At 38.9% G+C, this 21,011-nt stretch overlaps 2 protein-coding genes across 3 annotated transcripts in view; one reads left to right on the forward strand and one right to left on the reverse strand.

Annotated features, from left to right (window-relative positions):
• Positions 1–4,240, reverse strand: part of RTN4IP1 (reticulon 4 interacting protein 1) — a 44,426-nt gene extending 40,186 nt beyond the window's left edge. The window contains exon 1 of one of the 2 annotated variants that reach the window (XM_008704986.2): positions 3,546–4,239. In XM_008704986.2, coding sequence (XP_008703208.1) covers positions 3,546–3,819 — 274 coding nt within the window. In that variant the 5' untranslated portion in view covers positions 3,820–4,239. Of the gene's footprint in view, positions 1–3,545 lie in introns of both variants that reach the window. The other variant, XM_008704987.2, reaches the window with a different exon arrangement.
• Positions 4,241–4,314: 74 nt separating this feature from the next.
• QRSL1 (glutaminyl-tRNA amidotransferase subunit QRSL1) overlaps positions 4,315–21,011 on the forward strand; it is a 31,912-nt gene continuing 15,215 nt past the window's right edge. The window contains exons 1-5 of the mRNA XM_008704985.2: positions 4,315–4,461; positions 14,503–14,662; positions 14,970–15,068; positions 16,109–16,205; positions 20,083–20,259. Of these exons, the coding sequence (XP_008703207.1) occupies positions 4,438–4,461; positions 14,503–14,662; positions 14,970–15,068; positions 16,109–16,205; positions 20,083–20,259 (557 nt within the window). The 5' untranslated portion in view covers positions 4,315–4,437. The remainder of the gene's footprint in view (positions 4,462–14,502; positions 14,663–14,969; positions 15,069–16,108; positions 16,206–20,082; positions 20,260–21,011) is intronic.

The raw sequence follows: 21,011 nt of genomic DNA on the forward strand, positions 1-21,011 counted from the left end.
GAAATCAAACATTGTTGGTATGATGCTGTTGGCTATATATTTTTTCTATGTTAAGATTCATTTATTTAGCCATTTACATGATTTATGATTTTATGGCCAATAATAGTGGCTATCTTCAGAAAAACAGCCTGGCTTCATTGGTCCTTGCATTCTTGTTAAGGGACATAATGGCTTCCTACAGTTTATAATCTTCTACTCACTATTTTATTTCTGCAAGCTGCCATTTCAGGTATCTCCTTCAACAACAATCACACATTCTCCAAAAAAGGATCCATGAGCAGGAAATAAGATAACTTACAAATAATATTACTTGGTTAAGTTATAAAAAAAACTAGTAAGATGTCTCAAGAATACCATATAAAAGTAAAACAATATTACATTGTTAAATAGGAGCCAAGAAAGTCAAGATCCAGGCACCCTACTGAAAATTAAGATGTACACAAAACAAATTGTGCACGTGCATTCAGAGAAATTAAAAGTTAACAGATATAAAAGAAGACAATAGGTACAAATTACTCAAGGCTAAAACACCACTAATTTTAGTTTGCAATCTTTAGAATGAAAATATAAAATGACGCAAAAAGAAAGACCGAATGACAACTACATATGTGAAGCACTGAAACAGGCAGTGGTTGGCAGAAGGTGGGATCTATCTCCAAAGGATTCACAGTCAAAGGAGATGAAAAAACATACTGATCGTTGGATATAAGCCTACCACTTAAAGACAAAGCCTATAGAAACTAAATTATCTTCATACCCAATGTAAATGAATAAAGTAAAACAACATACCCAACAAGTAGTAGCACCTCTTACTTCAGAGCAAACAAAAAGAATACAAATGTGGATTTCATGGGACAATCATAGCAAAGACATTTCAACTCATCCTTAATAGGAAGCTTTCTAGCTATAAGCACTTGAAGAGTCCAAGTCTTTCCTCAAACTCCTGCCCCACAAACACCTGTGTATTAGCTATTCCTCACACTGTCTAGATTGCCACAGTCCAACAGAAATATAATGCAAGCCACATATGTAATTTTAAGTTTCCTAGTAGCTACTAAAAAAGAATACAATTAATCTTAATATTTTATATAATATATTTAAAATAGTATCAGGTCAACATGTAATCAATATAAATTATGAGATAGCTTACATTTTTTTCTTACTGTTTGAAACCCAGTATGTATTTTAGACTAACATCTCAATTCCAACTACCCATATTTCAATTGCTCGACACTCACCTGTGACGAGTGGCTACTATATTGGATAGCCCAGGTCTAGACATAGTCACTAAGCTAAAAATGGCAACATTAAAAATTGGAGTCAAAAGACCTAAAGACCAAAGGGGTACCTGGCTGGCTCAGTTGGTAGAACGTGCAACCCCTGATCTCAGGGTTGTGAGTTCGAGCCCTGTGTTGGGTATTGAGATTACTTAAAAATCAAATCTTAAAAAACAAACAAACAAAAAATAACCTAAAGACCACAGCACTAGACTTTATTTCCCTGATCCAGCAGTTCCCCAAGTTTTTTTTACATCCCCAAGATCTTTTTGAGGAGCCTAAGAGGTTTTTGAGGGTTTTGTTTTGTTTTGAAGATTTTATTTACTTGAGAAACAGCAAGAGTCAGAGCCAGAGGGCACAGAGGGAGAGGGAGAAGCAGACTCCCCACTGAGCAGGGAGCCTGATATAGGGCTCGATCCCAGGAACCCACGATCAAGTCCTGAGCCAAAGGCAGATGCTTAACCAACTGAGCCACTCAGGCGCCCTGAGGTCCTTTCTTTTCAACTACCTGTATGAGGCTGGATTTCTTCACTAACTTCAAATAACATATTGCAATAGGTTGAATACAGAAGTTCATGAAAATCCATCTGTCTTGCTTATCTGTTTGCTTTCTGGTTTAATAAAAGTATAAAATAATGATACTCTTCTCACTAAAATTTTTTTTGCTTATTTTGGAAATAGTTATTTTTCATTGTAAGCACTTGTTTTTCATTGTAAGCACTTTGAAGTAGACCCTATGCTCTACCAACTACTACTTGTTTCAGTGATTCACCTTTGTAGTTGTCTCTCATTTTTGTCATTTTTTTAAAAAGATTTAATTATTTGCGGGGGGGGGCACGCACACTTGGAGCAGAGGGAGAGGAAGAGAGAGAATCCTCAAGCAGACTACCCACTGAGCACAGAGCCCGACATGGGGCCCAATCCCAGGACTCTGAGATCATGACCTGAGTCGAAATAAAGAATTGGCCACCTCATCCGCTGAGCCACCCAGATGCCCCTTTATATCATTTTATACTTCTATACTGATTTAATTTTGTAATGTTAACACCAAAGGAGTTTACTGCATTTTTAAAGGAATAAAAAATTTCAATTTGCTCTTCTAATTTCTAGTAAGGTAAATACTGATAACTATAACTCGCACAAACAAAAGCCCATTGTAATTATCAAGAGGCTAAAGAGATCTTAAGACCAAAGAACTTGAGAATTGACATCCTAATCATCACACAGCTCCTGGTAAATAGGAGGAAGAATGAAGAAATGTCACTCTCAACACTTTCAAAGTTCTCCATAAACTTCACAAAATGATTCATTCTATCATTAATTCTAATTTTGTAATTGGTTTATATAAACCAAGAAATTTAATTAATCTCGCAGAGTTCACATACAGTAACTGTTACAAGGCAATCTGATAAGAACTCTAAGTTACACACAGGCTTCAAAACACAGACCTAGGTTAAATTGAACTGCATAGGGCCCCTTATTTATTTATAACACAGAGGTTAACTAACCAATCATTCCAGGAAAGTTTTTAAATTTTTTCAGAAGACATGGGTGAGGAATATTTTTCTCATTGTTTTCCCAAAGTTAAATTCACAAATAGTAATCAATCTTTTCAGCACTATACTAATTGCATGGTGTATATATTTTTAAGGAATATAGTGCTCTCCAAGCTTTGTCAATATTCCCCAGCAGAAATTAAGATGGTAACATTCCCATTTAGGATAAAGCGCACAGGAAAGGGTATTTTAACTGCCGAGGTCAAAATGTAACAGCAGAAATGAGGAAAGTACTGTGTCCATATCATATCTGGCACCTGTCCTGCTTCCACCACTGCATCAATAAAGATGTGAATAGTGGGAGAGCAAAGAATTATTACAAAAATGCAAATTCTGAACTGATGTGAAAACAATCATACCTCCAAAACCTACAATGGCCCTCAGAATACCATCAAGTTCCCAGGAGAATATAAACAAAAAGTTAGCTGTGGAACCCAAATTAACTCAAATTCCAACTTACATTTTAAGGAAGCATGGAAACATTTCAAAAGGTGTATTTACTTATATTTTGCAAAAGACTAAAGCATACCATGAACACTGCAATTTCAAACACTTGATTAATAGTATCTGAGATACTGTCAAATACTTAAACTATTCCTTCGTGTTAACCAGTGTAGTCAAATAACAACTGATTTTTTAAAACTGATCCCTGATGAAATTCTGAATTAAAGAAAGGAAGGAAGGTAAGGAGGAATGTCTTTCAAAAACTTACTTCTCATATTAACATCTATAGGATTTACACTTGCAGCGTGAACTTTGATAATAACTTCATTTGGATAGTGTATAACAGGTATCATCATGTTCTGAGTAAATCGAAGGACTTCATTCTTCCCATATTTATCTATCACCCAGGCGGGCATGACAGTGCTCCTTGGAGAGGTAGTACTGATCTTTCTAACTGAAGGCATTTGTTCGGCGTGGCTTCTCCAGAAGCAAACCGCAGTACGTGGATTTCTTCTAAGTACAAAGGTCTTCAGAAATTCCATCGTGAACGGTTGAATTGCGTGCCCTAATTAAAATGCATTTAAATGGGATCGAACTCTAACCCGTGAGTTAGGTCAAATTCTGCCAAAGACACCAGCCTATTTCAAAGCTGTGAATTCAAAAATGAAGTCAGCCTAACGAATGGAGCAAATGAAGGAAGAAGAATATGGAATTATTCTGCTCTTCCCATCTGAAAAGCCCCAATTAACGTTCCAGTCAACATTCTGTCCATTCTCCTCCTTCCTTACATCCCCACCCCTTTGAAAAGCAAAAGCAAAACCCCTAGAATCAAGCCCTGTCCCGGGAGCCCCCGGCAGCATAAGCAAACTCCGCTCGCGACGCCACAGAGAATCCAAGGCTCCCCGACACCCTCTGAGACCCTAACCCGAGTATCCTTACGACCCGCTCTCCTTCGCCGTAGAACTTGCTTTGCGGCGCCAACCAATCGCGTGCAAGGATCATTTCCCCCAGCTGCAATTCGACCAATCTAAGTACTCGGTGTTGAAAGGTGCAGTGACGAGCGAAGATGGCTGCGCCCGTGTAATCCCGGCGCAGGTGTTGACCTCCCTTATTCCTCCTTGCCACCTGGGCCTTGTGGTGGCAGGCTGGGCACGAGGACCATGCTGGGCCGGACCCTCCGAGAAGTGAGTGGAACTGGCTGCTGAGGGCCCAGGGAGGTCAGAAAGATTCGCGGAGTCCGTGGACAAGGAGCCCCCGGGTCTGACCCGCATCTTGGTCAGCCTCGCCGTCTCCTTTCCGGAACTGGGTGGGGGCTTCAGACCTTTGCGTACCCATTCTGGAGTTAGGACCTCAGCAGGGGAGACTTACGTAGCGCGGAGCTGTGCGGCAGTGTACACCGGCTTCTCTCAATTAGACATTTGCTAAGGCCTGGGTCAGATCCCTGATGGATGGCCTCTCAGAGTGGGCTCCGCCCGTCCACTTCAGTCTCCTTCTGTCCCCGGCACTCATCTGAAGCAGTTCTCGCTAAGAGGCTCAGCAAATCTGTACTTTGCAAAATACAACCGAGTAATTTTTAGTTCCCCTGCCTTGACCTGTTCTTTAGACTTCAAGTACCACCAAGATACCAGTGATTTTCTCACCTGCGTTTTCATGTCCTAGACATCATTTTAAAAAACTCTAGGCTAATATTTGTAAGTGCTCTCTGGACGGCTCTTCCAAATGCCCCATAACCACCTCACTTAATTTAACCAAAGTTGACTCAGCATTGTAACACGACCACTTCTTCTCTCTCAGTCTCCATCTTAAAAAAACAAAAACCCTGATTTCTGAATTCTTAATATTCTCTTTTTAATGGCACAATTCTTATCTCAGTTGCCCCTACATTCTTTTTCATCTGCCAGATCCAGTAAATCACTAAACCCTGTTAATTCTGTTTTGAATTTATGTCTGGAAATTGTTTTTTACACTTACTCTGCTGTTAGGGCTTCAGTTCACGTCTTCTTGCTTCCTGGCCGGTATCTCAACCTTGAGGACTGTCTACAGGCCCACTCTTATAAGAATCACATCAGGCTCTTGTTAAAACCACAGCTGTGTCCCACTTGGGCAGCTCTGTGAGTTGAGGACCAGAGTATATGGTTTAACCAGAGCTGCAGGTGATTCTGCTGATAAGTAGGAGTTGAGGACCTACCCTGCCTTCCATCTTCCTGTTGTATCTTCACCTGGGAAATATTCCACCCTCACCCCCATATGGTAGCCTTTTAGAGAGCTATAGTCATAACTTAAAATTGACTGGCATTTAATAATAAATAGTCCTTCCCCAAAATACATTAGTATTTTACCATCTTAATATGGGTTTTGGCCTTTACTACATTTTTCTGTGCAGCAAATTCCTCTACTAAAGAATCCGGTTTGTTCTTAAAAACAAAACAAAACACACCAAAAACATGTTTTAAAATGAAATGCAACCTATAAAAATACAGTATTTCCTTTTTCTGCCCTTTCCACCCTCAACACCCCCCCGCCTTTTGTGCCACCCCTTTCTGATGTTGTTGAATAAGCCACTGTGAGAAACAACTTTTGCCTCCAGGGGGAAAAACCAATTAAAGCTGACCTAAGGTACACAAGAGGTTGCCTGAGCAGGATTACTTTCACTTAATAACACCTTTAACAAATATTTGTTGATGCCTACTGTGTGCAAAACGTTATTTGGTAGTCATTTTCCCAGCCCAAAAAATATCTTCTCTCCACTCTGTATTTTTTCCCACATTATTGTACTGATGTCCCAAATTCTACCAATTAGAGGCTAATTAATTTAGTACACATTCTCTTTTAAATATATAAAGATGCCTTGGAGGGTTGCATAGTTTATTCACCCATTGTTGTGAATTACAGTAGTTTAATAAAATTTCTCTCCATCACACCCTAGTTGATATAATCAATTGAAGAAAGGGAAAATTTGCTGAGGAGGAAATTTGGGAGAGGAGCTGGAAACTGTAGAGTTTTGAGGCAATGTTGGACACCTAAGCGAGGCTTAGGGTAATAGAGGAGGCCTAGAAGGAAGCACTAAAAGGAGGTAACATGCCAAATAGGAGATAAAAAGTCCTATTTGTTAAGTTTTATGTAGGTACATTCAGGAAAGAAGAGTCTCACTTTCACTTTCCTCTTGTGGCATAATGCCAGTGTTTATAGGAGCCAGACACCAGGCTAATCTTAATCCTAAAGTTATTAATTACATTTTCAATAGGCTTGTTGGGGGTCTACCTAAGAACACTTAATTATTGTTCTATGGGAAAACAGTTTCCAAATATTAAACAACTCAGTTATTCATTCATTCAACTAATATTTAGTGAGCACTTCTGTGTTCCAGACACAGAATTAACATTGAAGACAAACAGAAGTTCCTGCCCTCATGAAGCCTGCATTTTGTGGGGAAACAGACATTAAAGAAGTTTTTTTGTTTAAGTAAACAATATAATCACAGGTAGTATAAATACTACAAAGATTAAGCAGGCCACAGCATGAAAACTATTGTGGGGAGCCAGATGTCTTGGAGTGGTCAGGAAAGGTTTCTCTGACTGAATATAGTTAAAGTCCTAAAGGCTATGAAGGGTGAACCCTGCGAAGGCCTGTAAGAATAGTAATCCAGGCAGAGGGAACAGTAAGTGCAGAGAGTCTGAAGCAAGAGCAAGCTTGACATATTCAGGAGTTGTAAGAAGGCCAGCATGCCTGGAGAAATGTGAATGAAGAGGAGAATAGTGGAAGGTGAGGTTAGAAATATAAACAGCAGCCAGATCATGGAAAACTTTAGGCCGTACTAAGGAGTGTAGATTTATTCTAAGTGTAATGGGAAGCCTCTGGAAAGTTGTTAGTATGTGGATATGATCTGATTTAAAATTTAAAAAGCTCCTTCAGGTTATTCTTAAAGATACGGTCTATGGGAAAGCAAGTGAGGAAGCAGGAAGATCAGTTAGAAGGCAAGAGATAATGGCAGCAGAGATGGGGTGGCCATAGAGGTAATGTGAAATAGGTGCTGTTTTTTAAGTTAGGGCTTGCTGATGGATTCGATTTAGAGTTTGAGGGAAAGAGAAGAATGAAGGAGGATGGTTAGGTTTGGGGCCTGGGCAGTTGGGAAAATGGTAATATCAAGTTGGGGAAGAGGTTCCCCCCCCACTTTTTTTTTAATTGAGGTATAATTGACACAGAACATTATATTAGTTGCAGGTATATGACATAATGATTTGGTATTTGTATACACTGCAAAATGATCATAAGTCTAGTTTTTCCATCACCATATAAAGTTACAGTACAATATCGTTGACTGTAGTCCCCATGTTGTACATTATATCCCCATGACATTTATTTTATGACTGGAAGTTTGTACCTCTTGTACCTTCTTCCATTTTGCCCATCCCTTAACCCACATATAAGTGAAATCATATGGTATTTGTCATTTAATGACTTGTTCCACTTAGCATAATACTCTCAAGGTCGATCCATGTTGTCACAAATGGCAAGATCTCATTCTTTTTTATGGCTAATATTCCACTGTATATATACCATATCTTTATCCATTCGTCCATCAATGGACACATTGGTTGTTTCCATATTTTGGCTATTGTGAATGATGTTGCAATGAACATAAGGGTGCATGTATCTTTTCGAATTAGTGTTTTCGTTTCTTCGAATAAATACCCAGAATTGGAATTGCTGGATCATATGATAGTTCTATTTTTAGTTTTTTGAGGACCCCCATACAGGAAAGATTCTTTTTTTTTTTTTTTTCATACAGGAAAGATTCTTAAGAAACATATTTGGAAGAAGGAAAGTTGTCAAGACTTCTCTTCTGGGCATGTTAATTTGGAGATGCCTGCTAGCTGTCCAGGTGAACATGTCAGTTAAGCAGGTGGAGATCAGAAAAGCAGCTAGCTATGACATAAATTGGCCAGAGTATAGAAGATAATAATTAAGTGTGTGGCCAGATAAGAACACCCAGGGAGTTGAGTACAAAAATAGAAGAAGGCCTAAAACTTTCCAACATTTAGAGGTCAGCAGTAGGAAGCAGAGCCAGGAAAGAGACGTGAAGGAATGGTCAGTAAGGCCAGGGGAAAACTGGGTCTTAGTTTCCTGAAACACAAGTGAAAAAGCTTCAAGAGGAGAGTGCTCTCAAGTTGAATGCTGCTGAAAAGTACTTGTAAGATGAGGACCGAGCAGTGACTGCTGGACTTAGGAATGTGAGGTTGCTAGTGATCCTGACGCAATTTCTTGAAACATTGAAGACAAAAGCATGAATGGAGTTATGTTAATGGGTACCAGTCAGCGGGACACTCAGGCCTCAAGGGCTCTCCTGTACCTTCAGCATTTATCAAGGCAATTCTTTTTAAAAGATGGTTCTTTTCCTAAGTGAACTTCTGGTGCTCTCTGTAAAGTTAATAGTATAGTGGTCCACAATATGGGCTTTGGAAACAAGAACAGGCCTTGGTTGAATCCCAGCAGCTCCGCTACTTTCTAGCTTTGTGACCTCAAGCAGGAACTTTAGTTTTTTTATTTGTAAAAAGAAAATAATAATATCAGCCCCTCATAGTGGATGTAAAGATTAAATGAAATATAAAGCATCGGTGGGTGGGGGGAAAGGTGAAATAGATGATGGGGATTAAGGAGGCACTTGCTGTGATGAGCACTGGGTGCTGTATGGAATTGCTAAATCATTATATTGTACACCTGAAACTAATAGAACACTATGCTGACTATACTGGAATTAAAATAAAATATTAAAAATCTAAAAAAAACAGATATAAAGCATCTAGGATAATGCCTAGAACTAAGTGCTATGGCTGACATAGGGACAATTTTGTTACAGGGACAAATTTACTAAATTATATGCATTTATAATTATCTCTTTCCCTAGTTTCTGAGAAGAGTGGCTCCTGAGGAGTTCTTAATTTTTCTAAGAAGGTATATTATTTTTCTCTTGCTGCCTTACAAATTAATATAAACTTTTTGGCTTAAGATAATCCTATTATCATCTTACAGTTTTGTGGGTCAGGAGTCCAGAAATGGAGTAGCTGGGTTCTCTGCTCACAAGAGTCTCACAAGGCTGAGATCAAGGGGTCAGCCAAGGCTGAGGCTTCATCTGAAGCTCAGGGTCCTCTTTCAACCTCATTGGTTGTTGGCAAACTGTTTCTTTGCAGTTGTAGGACTGAGGTCCCATTTTTTTGTTGTTGTTGTTGACTGTGTGGGTGGTTGAGCAATGAGCTGAGTAGACAGGAGGTGTGGTATAACTAAAATTGAGGTTTTGGAGGTTTTAGAGATACTGGTAATGATGTAGTCTGAGCTGAGTTGGTAACTGGGGCAAGGTGAAGGAAAAGTCTGTCTGAAATGAGGTCAAGAACTGAGAGGCCAGGTGTCAGTGTACATTACTTGAAGTCTGAAGTCAACCAGAATAACAACAGGAGCCACTGTAAAGATGAAAGGGAGCTAAGTGCAAAAATCTTCAATGAGTGCAAAGGAGTACTCCGGAGACAGTGGATTCACACCCCAGGGAGAGTGCTATAAGCTCCTCTAAGGCCTGTGCTTCAGCTGAGCTGGGATTCTTTTTTTTTTTTTTTTTAATGTTTTGTTATTATATTATGTTAGTCACCATACAGTACATCCCTGGTTTCTGATGTAAAGTTCGATGATTCATTAGTTGCGTATAACACCCAGTGCACCATGCAATACGTGCCCTCCTTACTACCCATCACCAGTCTATCCCATTCCCCCCCCGAAGCCCTCAGTTTGTTTCTCAGAGTCCATAGTCTCTCATGCTTCATTCCCCCTTCTGATTACCCCCCCTTTCTTTATCCCTTTCGTCCCCTACCAATCTTCCTAGTTCTTATGTTCCATAGATGAGAGAAATCATATGATAATTGTCTTTCTCTGCTTGACTTATTTCACTTAGCATTATCTCCTCCAGTGCCGTCCATGTTGCAGCAAATGTTGAGAACTCGTTCTTTCTGATAGCTGAGTAATATTCCATTGTATATATGGACCACAACTTTTTAATCCAGTCATCTGTTGAAGGGCATCTCGGTTCCTTCCATGATTTAGCTATTGTGGACAATGCTGCTATGAACATTGGTATATGGCCCTCCTCACCACGTCTGTATCTTTGGGGTAACACCAGCAGTGCAGTGGCTGGGTCATATAGGGTAGCTCAATTTCCTTTTAACTTTTAAGGGACCTCCACACTGTTTTCCAGAGTGGCTGTACCAACTTTGCATTCCCACCAACAATGTAGGAGGGATCCCCTTTTCTCCACATCCTCCCAGCAAATTGTTGTTTCTTGCCTTGTCAATTTTTGCCATTCTAACTGGCTATTTAAAGGTGGTATCTCAGTGTGGTTTTGATTTGAATTTCCCTGATGCATAATGATTTTGAACATTTTTTCACGGTTCGTTAGCCATTTTGTATGTCATCATTGGAAAAAGTGTCTGTTCATATCTTTCTGCCCATTTTATGATTTATTTGTTTCTCGCATTGAGTTTGAGAAGTTCTTTTGTAGATCTTGGATACCAGTCTTTTATCTTTGTAACATCTTTGCAAATATATTCTCCCATTCCGTGGCTGCCTCTAGTTTTTTTTTGACTGTTTCCTTGGCTGTGCAGAAGCTTTTTATCTTGATGAAGTCCCACAAGTTCATTTTATCTTTTGTTTCTCTTGCCTTTGGAGATGTGTCATGAAAAGGTTGCTTTGGCCGATGTCATAGAGGGTGCTGCCTATGTTCTCTCCTCTAGGATTTTGATGGATTCCTGTCTCACATTGAGGTCTTTCATCCATTTGAGTCTTGTGTATGGTGTGAGAGTGGTCAAGTTTCATTCTTTTGCAGCGTAAGGCTGTCCAGTTTTCCCAGCACCATTTATTGAAGAGACTGTCTTTTTCCTCCACTGGATGTTTTTTCCCTGCTTTATCAAAGATTAGTTAAAGAGCCGGTGGTCCATTGGTTCTATTCTTGTTCCATTGGTCTATGTGTCTGTTTTTGTGCCAGTACCATGCTGTCTCTTTTGTGATCACAGCTTTGTAGTACAGCTCGAATCCGGCAACGGATGCCCCAGCTTTGCTTTTTCCTTTTCAACAGTTTCTTGGCGATTCGGGGCCTTTTCTGGTTCCATACAAATTTAAGGACTATTTGTTCCAGTTCTTTGAAAAATGTCATTTTGATCGGGATAGCATACAAATTTAAGGACTATTTGTTCCAGTTCTTTGAAAAATGTCATTTTGATCGGGATAGCATTGAAAGTGTAGATTGCTCTGGGTAGCATGGACATTTTAACTATGTTAATTCTTCCGATCCATGAGCATGAATATTTTTCCATCTTTGTGTCTTCCTCTACCTGTGTTCAAGAGTGATTTATAGTTTCTAGAATATAGATCCTTTTTATGTCTCTGGTTAATTCCAAGGTAACGTATGGTTTTTGGTGCTATCAGAATGGATGGATTCCCTAATATCTCTTTCTTCAGTCTCATTATTCGTGTATAGAAATACAACTGATTTCTGAGCATTGATTTTGTGTCCCGCCACATTACTGAATTGCTCTATAACTTCTAATAGTTTGGGAGTGGATTCTTTTGGGTTTTCCATATAGAGTATCATGTCATCTGTGAAGAGAGACAGTTTGACTTCTTCTTTGCCGATTTGGATACCTTTTATCCCTTTTTGTTGTCTGATTGCTGTTGCAAGGACTTCTAGTACTATGTTGAATAATAGTGGTGAGAGTGGGCACCCTTGTTGTGTTCCTGATCTTAAGGGAAAGGCTTCCAGCTTTTCCCCCTTGAGAATGATATTTGCTGTAGGCTTTTCATAGATGGTTTTTATGAGATTGAGGAACGTACCCTCTATCCCTACACTCTGAAGGGTTTTAATCAGGAAAGGATGCTGTATTTTGTCAAATGCTTTTTCTGCATCTATTGAGAGAATCATATGATTTTTGAATTTTTCCTTCGGGATAAAGTCTAAGACGCTGATAGATTTGCAAATGTTGAACCACCCTTGCATCCCAGGGATGAATCCCACTTGGTCATGATGGACAATCCTTTTAATGTACTGTTGGAGTCTATTAGCCAGGATCTTGTTGAGGATTTTGGCGTCCATATTCATTAGGGAAATCGGTCTGTAATTCTCCTTTTTGATGGGGTCTTTGCCTGGTTTGGGGATCAAGGTAATATTGGCCTCATAGAATGAGTTTGGCAGCTTTCCTTCTGTTTCTATTTTTTGAAATAGCTTTAGGAGAATAGGTATTATTTCTTCTTTGAATGTTTGGTAGAATTCCCCAGCTGAGCGGGGATTCTTGAATGAAGGGGGAAGAGGAAGGCATTGGGGAGTGAGGAGGATGTCTGCCTGCACATTCTCCCTTCCCCCACTGGACTCTGGTCCATGGTGGGTAGAAGCTAAAATGGTCATCTCTTGAGAAAGCTGCAGGAGAAGCAGGGGTCTCAAGGAAAAGCCTACTTTCCATTAGAGAAAAGAAGTCAGGGAGAACGAATTTGGTTTAACAAAAACCTCTACGTAGTGGATTTCATCTTATATTCAGATAACGCCACCTTCAGTTTCGCCCCAGGGAAGTTCCGCTGTTCTATTTCACACTCCTTATGCGCAGGCCTTCTAGCTAGTTAGCATCTTTGTTTTCATTTCTCTTCTCCAATTCTCTTATTGACTTTCTCAAATCTGATTTCCTAAGAATGATCCTAATGAAGATCAGCACCATTTAATATGAGTGCTCCTGGACAATCTCATTTCTTGCCCTTGTAACCACAACCGTAGCTCCTTTTCGCTTGTATTCTTATCCCAGCCGGCAAGTCAGAAAGCCGCCTGAGGATGGCAGGCATTAGGAGACGTCAGGGGAGGAAAAGAAGGAAAGAAAGTGAGGCATAATTTTCGTCATTATTACAGTTTGGCCATGGCATAGCCCAGCTGCCCTGCCCCTCCCTGAGTCCAGCCCCCAGCCGCCCACTGGCAGTGCTTTCCTCCTCTTGCGTATCAGCCTTAGGGGACCTCTCCGTGGCCTATTCCCCCTGCTTTGCTCCTCTAAAACCCTCAGCCCTAAGAATACCACTGCTTTGATGATTTATTCAACAGCTGAGAGCAGATGATTTGCAGATTTTCCCCTCAAATGCTAACTCCTGTCGCCTGGTGGATGTAGGACACCTGGTGATGCAGTCAGCTCCGAGGATAGACGAAGCTTGCGCTAGCGCAGAGAGAGATGGTGAAAGAGCACGTGTGACGACGTTCCCTCTACCCTGTGCTGCTGTGTGGCTTCAGACAAATCACTAGCCTCTCTGAGCGTCAGTTTCTGCATCTGTAAAATGAGCTTAGTAAGATCTAACTTACGTGGTTGCGTTAAGGCTAAGCGAGGTAGTAATGCACATAAAGCAACGGCATCTGGCCCTTGGTGAATGCTCAGCAACTACTCCTCCACCCAGCCACCTTCTCTCCGAGCCCCCATCTCATCCAGCTCTGTTCAGATGATCTGCAAAGCTTTGGTGTCATCTTTGACTTGTTATTCATTGCTTTTATCTGATTAGCAAGTACTTATTATTACTTCCTCCAGGAAGTATTAGTCATCACTTCAAGCTTCGCTTACTATAAACATAGGTTCTGGTCACTTGTGGTGCAGTTTATCTTAACACTTTCTTTACTGGCCTTTCTAATGCATCCAAGGCAGGATTTTGGAGAAGTTTGTTTTTAGTTTGCTTTTGAACCCATATTTTATAAGCATTTCTCTCAGTTTGTAGTGGCTCTACCTGAATTCTGCGGTAAAATATAAAGATCTCACTTCGAGCCACAAGGCCCTGCAGGGCCGTGTCCCATCTGTTACTCTCGCTCTAGTTTGTCTGCGTTCCGGCCACGCCACCCTCCACACAATCTACCCCCACCCGTGCCCCACCCGCGCTAAAGCCTCTACTCCTGCTGGAGGGGATGGCACCTAAACCCCTGCTCTTGTGGGTGCAAACCTGACTTAGAAACAGCCCGTTGCTCAGCTCGGGCGACGACTGTCGTGCCCCCCAGCCCCTACTCAAGCTGATGGGCGCATTACCTCATTCACGACACTCCCGAGGTGTAGAGTTCTCTTGGTTTTGAATCCAAGCTTCACTTCAAAGTTTTACACTTCGCCACTCTATCTGCCCACTCAGTATAATACTCGAAACTTCTGCAGCCTCCGTAAAAGGTTTCTGAACTGTATATATTACAGGTTTCTGCAGCACTGAAACAAGGCCAAATTACTCCAACAGAGCTCTATCAAAAATGTCTCTCCCTTATCAAGAAGACAAAGTTTCTAAATGCTTACATTACTGTATCAGAAGATGTAGCCTTAAAGCAAGCTGAAGACTCGGAGAAAAGATACAAGAAAGGTAAATTACCCTGAATTATACTTAATTGGCATATCCCTAGAGAAAGAATTTAATTGACTGTAGCAGTCTCCATTTGGCAAGTGAGGCTTTTTAACATAAAACCGTGATTTAAAGAACTTGCCATGGTACAATAAAAATAAGGCTAATGTGTATGTGATGCTTTCTAATGCCCAACTGTAATAATTTCTAACATCGACTTGATTTATGAAGAAGTATCTTTACCAAACTAACAGTTGTTGTAATAACTAGTATTAATGTGTCTTTATATTCTGCATATAGCTCCCATTCTTTTGGCTTTTTAACGCAGGTCACTCACTTGGGGATTTAGATGGAATTCCCATTGCAGTAAAAGACAACTTTAGCACTTCCGGCATTGAGACAACATGTGCATCAAACATGCTGAAAGGTAAAGTTTAATCCCCCAGAGCACTAATAGTTTTATGAAACTACTTTTTCAATTTAAATTAAAGATAAGATACTAAAGCACCAAGGTATTCTCAGACTAATTATACCTGCAAAAGTAGTACTTAGGCTGGAATATTCTTACTATTGGCTCTTCCAGAATGCAGAATTATTCCTTAGAGGTAGGCCAGCTTAATGGATGTATCCTGTTTAGGATGTTTTAGAAATCTTACTTAGGAAGATTTACTAACTGACCACCACACACACACTCAGCGCCCTCTGACTCCCTCTCATCGGTACCACAGGACTAGGGAGGAAGTGGCTGTTATCGCCTCTCTCGAGGGTGGTGTGAGGATTCACTTCTATTGTCTAGTTGTTTTTTGCCTCCCAACTCCTCCTGTCTCTTATATCACTGTATTTCTCTGAGTATATAGTGATGCTTAGTTTTATTTTTTACAGTTTGGTAGGTCAAAAGGAAACCTGTTTCTCAAGGTTTCTGGATCCTAGAAGGAAAAAGACATGGCAAAATCTTATTCAGAGTGCTACACGCTAAAAGAAAGTCTATAAGGAATATGCCCCAGGTTCCTCTTATAGGTAGATTGTTGTTAATTGTCTTGGAGTATACACTAGAAGAAATTTCAATTGAGAATAAAGATCTGTTTCTGTCTGGAAATAGGTAAAAAATTACTATGGGATATAGCATTTCAAGTACAATGAGCAAAATAATGATGTGTTATTAGTTTCAAATGAATTGGGTACATCTCTATCATTCAGTATTATGTAGTAGTAACTGTTAAAGTCAATGTTTTTAGATGATAAAAATAGTGAATATACCAGCTGTCTTTGGAAAACATAGCAATTAGCAGTAAAAAAATTAAAATTAACTAGCTTTTGGAAGAAAGTACTACCTACTACTCAAATTAGGAATAATTAATATCTGTCAATATGAATAGCTTCGTTGTAGTTTAAAATATTGTTTCTTGCATGTGATTTACATGTCCACTGTTCTCTCTCCTACAATAAAAATAACTGAATGTTTTTCAGGTTATGTACCACCTTATAATGCTACAGTTGTTCAGAAGTTGTTGGATCAGGGAGCTATCCTGATGGGAAAAACAAATTTAGATGAGTTTGCAATGGGGTAAGTAAAAATTAAAATTTTCTTTTCTTGTATTTCTTTCATCTTTGTTTTTAATTTCATTAAATGTAGGTACCCAAAAACCCTGAGGTGATTTCTTGAGGACTCTAATGCCAGTTTCTCAGTCTCTTTGTGAGATTATGTTTTATTGTTTAATAGGTATATGGTCAGATCTCATTTTGGTTTTAGTTTGCACTGCCCTGATGACTAATGATGTTAAACATCATGTGTTTATTTTGCTACCCATGTATCTTCTTTGGTGAAGTATTTATTCAAATCTTTTACCTTTTTTTTTTTTAATTGGGTTGTTTGTCTTACTGAGTTCTAAGAGTTCTTTTATATATTCTGGATTCAAGTCCATCGTCAGGTAATTTGCAAATATTTTCTCCAAGTCTGGCTTGTCTGAACATTCCTTTCAAAGAGTGAAAGTTCCTAATTTTGATGACGTCCACTTCATTTTTTTATTTCTTTTATGACTAATGCTTTTTGTATCATTAATTAACTAAGAAATTTTTACCTGATCCACAGTTAAAAAGATTTTTCTCCCGGAAGTTTTATAGTTCTTACCTTCAGACTCATGATCCATTCAAGTTAATTTTCTTGTATAAGGTGTGAATAAAGCCAGGGTTCGTTTATTTGCACGTGTGTCCAATAGTTTTGGCACTATTTGTTAAAAAAAAAAAAAAAAAAAAAAAAGATTATCCTCTCCTGATTAAATTACCTTGGTTCCTTTGTCAGAAATCAGTTGGCATACATGTATAGATCTGTTTCTGGATTCTGTTCTGTTGATCTGTGTATCTCTATTTAATACCATGCTATTTTGATCCTGTAGCTTTATTTTTTTTTTTAAGATTTTATTTATTTATTAGAGAGAGTGAGAGAGCACGAGTGGGCAGGGGGAGGGGCAGAGGAAGAGGGAGAAGCAGGCTCCCCACCGAGGAGGGAGCCCAACATGGAGCTCTGTGGGATCCTGACCTGAGCCAAAGACAGATGCTTAACCTACTGAGTCAGCCAGGCGCCCTGATTCCTGTAGCTTTATGTATGCCTTGAAATTAGGTAGCGAGAGTCCATTAACTTTGGTTTTCTTTTTCAAAATTATTTGACATATGCTAGGTCCTTTGCACTTCCATAGAAGTTTTAGAATCAGCTTGCTGATTTCTACAAAGAAGCTTGATGAGATTTTGATTATGATTGTTTCGAATTTATAGATCAAGTTGGGGAGATTTGACATCTTAATATGTATCTTCTGATCCGTGAACACCTTATATCTATCCATTTATTTAGATTTTAATTTTTCTCAGCAGTATTTTTCTGATTTTTTGCATATCAATCTTATATGTAATTTGATTTATTCCCAGTTATTTCAGTATTTTTTTTAGATTTTATTAGAGAGAGAGTGCACAAGTTGGGGGGAAGGTCAGAGCTGCTGAGCAGGGACCCCCGACAACTACAACGCAGGGCTCCATCCCAGGACCCTGAGATGATGACCTGGCCAAAGGCAGATCCTTAACCGACTGAGCCACGCAGGCACCCCCCAAGTATTTCAGTTTCTTAATGGTAAAATGGTATTTTTTCAATGTCTAATTGTTAGTATATAGAAATACAATTTGTTTTTCTGTATTGACGTTGTATCCCATGACCTTGCTAAGCTCTCTTATTAGTTCTAGTTGATCTTTGTCCATTCTTTGGTATATTGTATGTAGATGATCATGTCGTCTACAAATAGAGACAGTTTTATTTCTTCTCATTTCTCTTTCTTTTGTGCTGGTTAGGACTTTAGTACAACACTGAGTAGAAGTAGTAAGAGCAGATACCCTTGCCTTGTTCCTGATGTAGCGGAGAAAGCATTCAGCGTGTCACCAAAAGCACTTTCTATTTTCCCTTTTATAACACTTGTCACGTTTGTAATATTTGCTTTGTCTATGCTCCCTGTTTCATAGAAGCAAAGTCTTTGACTCTCTTACTTACAGTGGTATCTCTTGGCACTCAGTAAATATATTTTGAATGAATTAATCCATGGGAGTAAACTTGAACGTAGGTTATTAGGATATTGCCTTGAACAGCTGATCAAAATGAACATAATCAAAAAGTGAGGGTACGAGGACATCATGTAATACGAGATGTGATTCCCTGAGGTCACACCGTCATCTGTGCAGTATTCTAGCTGAGAATGTGAAACCTGAAACTAAGAACAAGGTAACAAAAGATAAGTCTGAAATGAGAAACAGTCTATTAAAATATGAATATCATAAAAAATGAAGAAAGGCTAAGAAAATATTCCCAGATTAAAAGAGCCTAAGGAAAGTAAAACTTAAAATTTACAGAAGAAAATGTAGGAGAAAATCTTTGTGACCTTGAGTTAGGCAAAGATTTTTTAGATGTGACACGTGAAGTACAATCCGTAAAATAAAAAACTGATAGATTGGACTTCACTAAAATTAAAAACTTCTCTACTTTAAAATACACTACTAATAAATGAAAAAACAAGCCACAGTCTGGGAGAAAATCTTTGCAAAACATGTATCTGAGAAAGAGCTGGCGTATATATATAGTATATATAGAACCTTACCCAACTCAAAAATAAGAAAACAGCCCAATTAAAAAAAAAGGGGGTAAAATAAGCAGACATTTCATTAAAGAAGATATATAGTTGGCAATAAACATATGAAAAAAAAGCTGAACATGGTCATTCAGGAAATGCAAATTAAAACCACAAGGAGATACATACACCTGTTAGAATGGCTTAAAAATGACAGTATCAAGTGCTGACAAGGACGCAGAGCAATTGGGTTTCTCATACAGTGTCGGTAGGAAATGCAAAATGGTGTAGCCATTTTGGAAAATAGTTTGTCGGTTTCTTATAAAGTTAAACATCATATGATCCAACATTCTCAGTCCTACATACCTACCCAAGAGATGAAGACTTTTATTTACACAAAAGCAATGGCTAAGGTCTTTCAGTACAATATTTATTGTGGCTTTATTCATAATTGCCAAAACCTGGAAATAACTCGATGTCCATTGGCTGGTGAATGATTTAAAAAGTACAGAAAAGGGGCTAAAGAGACGATGATAATTAGATGCAACACCCGACTCGAGACTCGATCCTGTAGTGGGAGGGGGTAAAATGCTGGAAAGGACATTATTGGATCAGCTGACCAAACTGGATTACATACAGTGGATCAGATAAAGGTATCGTACGGATGTTAACTCTACTGAGATTGGTAACTGTACTGTGACTGCGTAAGGGAAGGTCCTTTGTGTTAGGAAATGCACACTGAATACCCTTACGTGGTTCAGGAACAAGAAGTATTTGAGTCTGTCACAGACACACACAGAGCACACAAATGGTAAAACAGATTGGGTGATTTGCTAACAACAGGTGAATCTGGGTAAAGGGTATAAAGTTCTTTTCATAATATTTTGGTTTTTACAATTTACCTGTAAGATTGAAATTATTTCAGAACTTCTAAAATAAGTTAGTATTCAACTTATGCTTGTCTTAAAACATCTGGTTAAGAGAGGGAATCCTTCAGAGGACTTCTTGTTAACTCTTTGAATGTATATGACACTCTTCAGCTGGAAGACCTTGATTTACAAGGGAGGTCATCATAAGCGGAGCTGGATGATCGACCGGGGTAAAGATCCTCTTTTCCTAACAGACTAGTTTTCTCTACTTTCTCGCACATGCTCTTACTTCCCGTCCTCCACCTCCTCAACAATCTAATTAATGAAGGCTACATCTAAGCAGGTTTCTTGCCTTTTCCAGTTCAAGTTCCAGTGGATTATACAGTGTTAGAAGCAAATAATATAGTCAGGAGGTGAAATTTTCATATAAAATGAAAGTTTCATTAAGATATCTTGCTTCACTTCATCTCAGATCTGGAAGCACAGATGGTGTATTTGGACCAGTTAAAAACCCCTGGAGTTATTCAAAACAATACAGAGAAAAGAGGAAGCAGAAGCCCCACGGTGAGAAGGAGGATTCAAACTGGCTTATAACTGGAGGAAGCTCAGGAGGGAGTGCGGCGGCGGTAGCAGCGTTCACATGCTTTGCGTGAGATGCTTTTTTCTGTTTGTACTGTAAAGCCCAACCAAATACAAATAGTCATAAACCGTCCTCAGAATCCAACAATAGAGTACTTCATACCATGCTATTTTTATTTCCTTTTAGTGAGTTATCTGTGCTCAGTGGTATATAACTATATCTTATAAATACGCTCAACTGTACAGTATATGTAATGTGTATTTTATACATTTAACATTAAGATAATATTTAAACTCTTCCTCTATAGTATCTGGTTTTCTTAAAAACATGACTTTATGGATCTTGCAGACTAAACCAGCTAGCATAATTGAATTCATTTTTAAAATAATTTATTTTGGTGTCTGCTCACCGATTATAGGGCTAATACCCCATGGCTTTAGTTGAATGCTGCTGAGATGCTAACTATGGTTTATCCTTCAGCTAAATCAGACTTTTGTTTAAAAAAAAAAAAGGAAAAAATGCTCCTGATATGTATCAATAGGATATTTAAAATAGTGTTTTCCTAAGTCTGCAACTAAAATTGTGTAGCACTGAGTAAAGTTTTCTTCATGTTTGTTAGGGGCTGTTTGTTCAACTGTCCTATTTCTGTATTTGGGAAGAATCCATCCATCATGCTTTATGTTTTAAGTCCCATTTGTAAAGCATTTCTTAACCACCTAAGGAAGAGTAAATAAATACCACTGTTATTTACTTTCTCAGTTTCGGTAGAAAATTGAATGTGTTTCTTTTGTAGTACTGTGTGTATTTTATTTCTCCTTAAC

The sequence above is a fragment of the Ursus maritimus genome, unplaced genomic scaffold (assembly GCF_017311325.1).
Source record: "Ursus maritimus isolate PB19 unplaced genomic scaffold, ASM1731132v1 scaffold_13, whole genome shotgun sequence".
Lineage (NCBI taxonomy): Eukaryota > Metazoa > Chordata > Mammalia > Carnivora > Ursidae > Ursus > Ursus maritimus.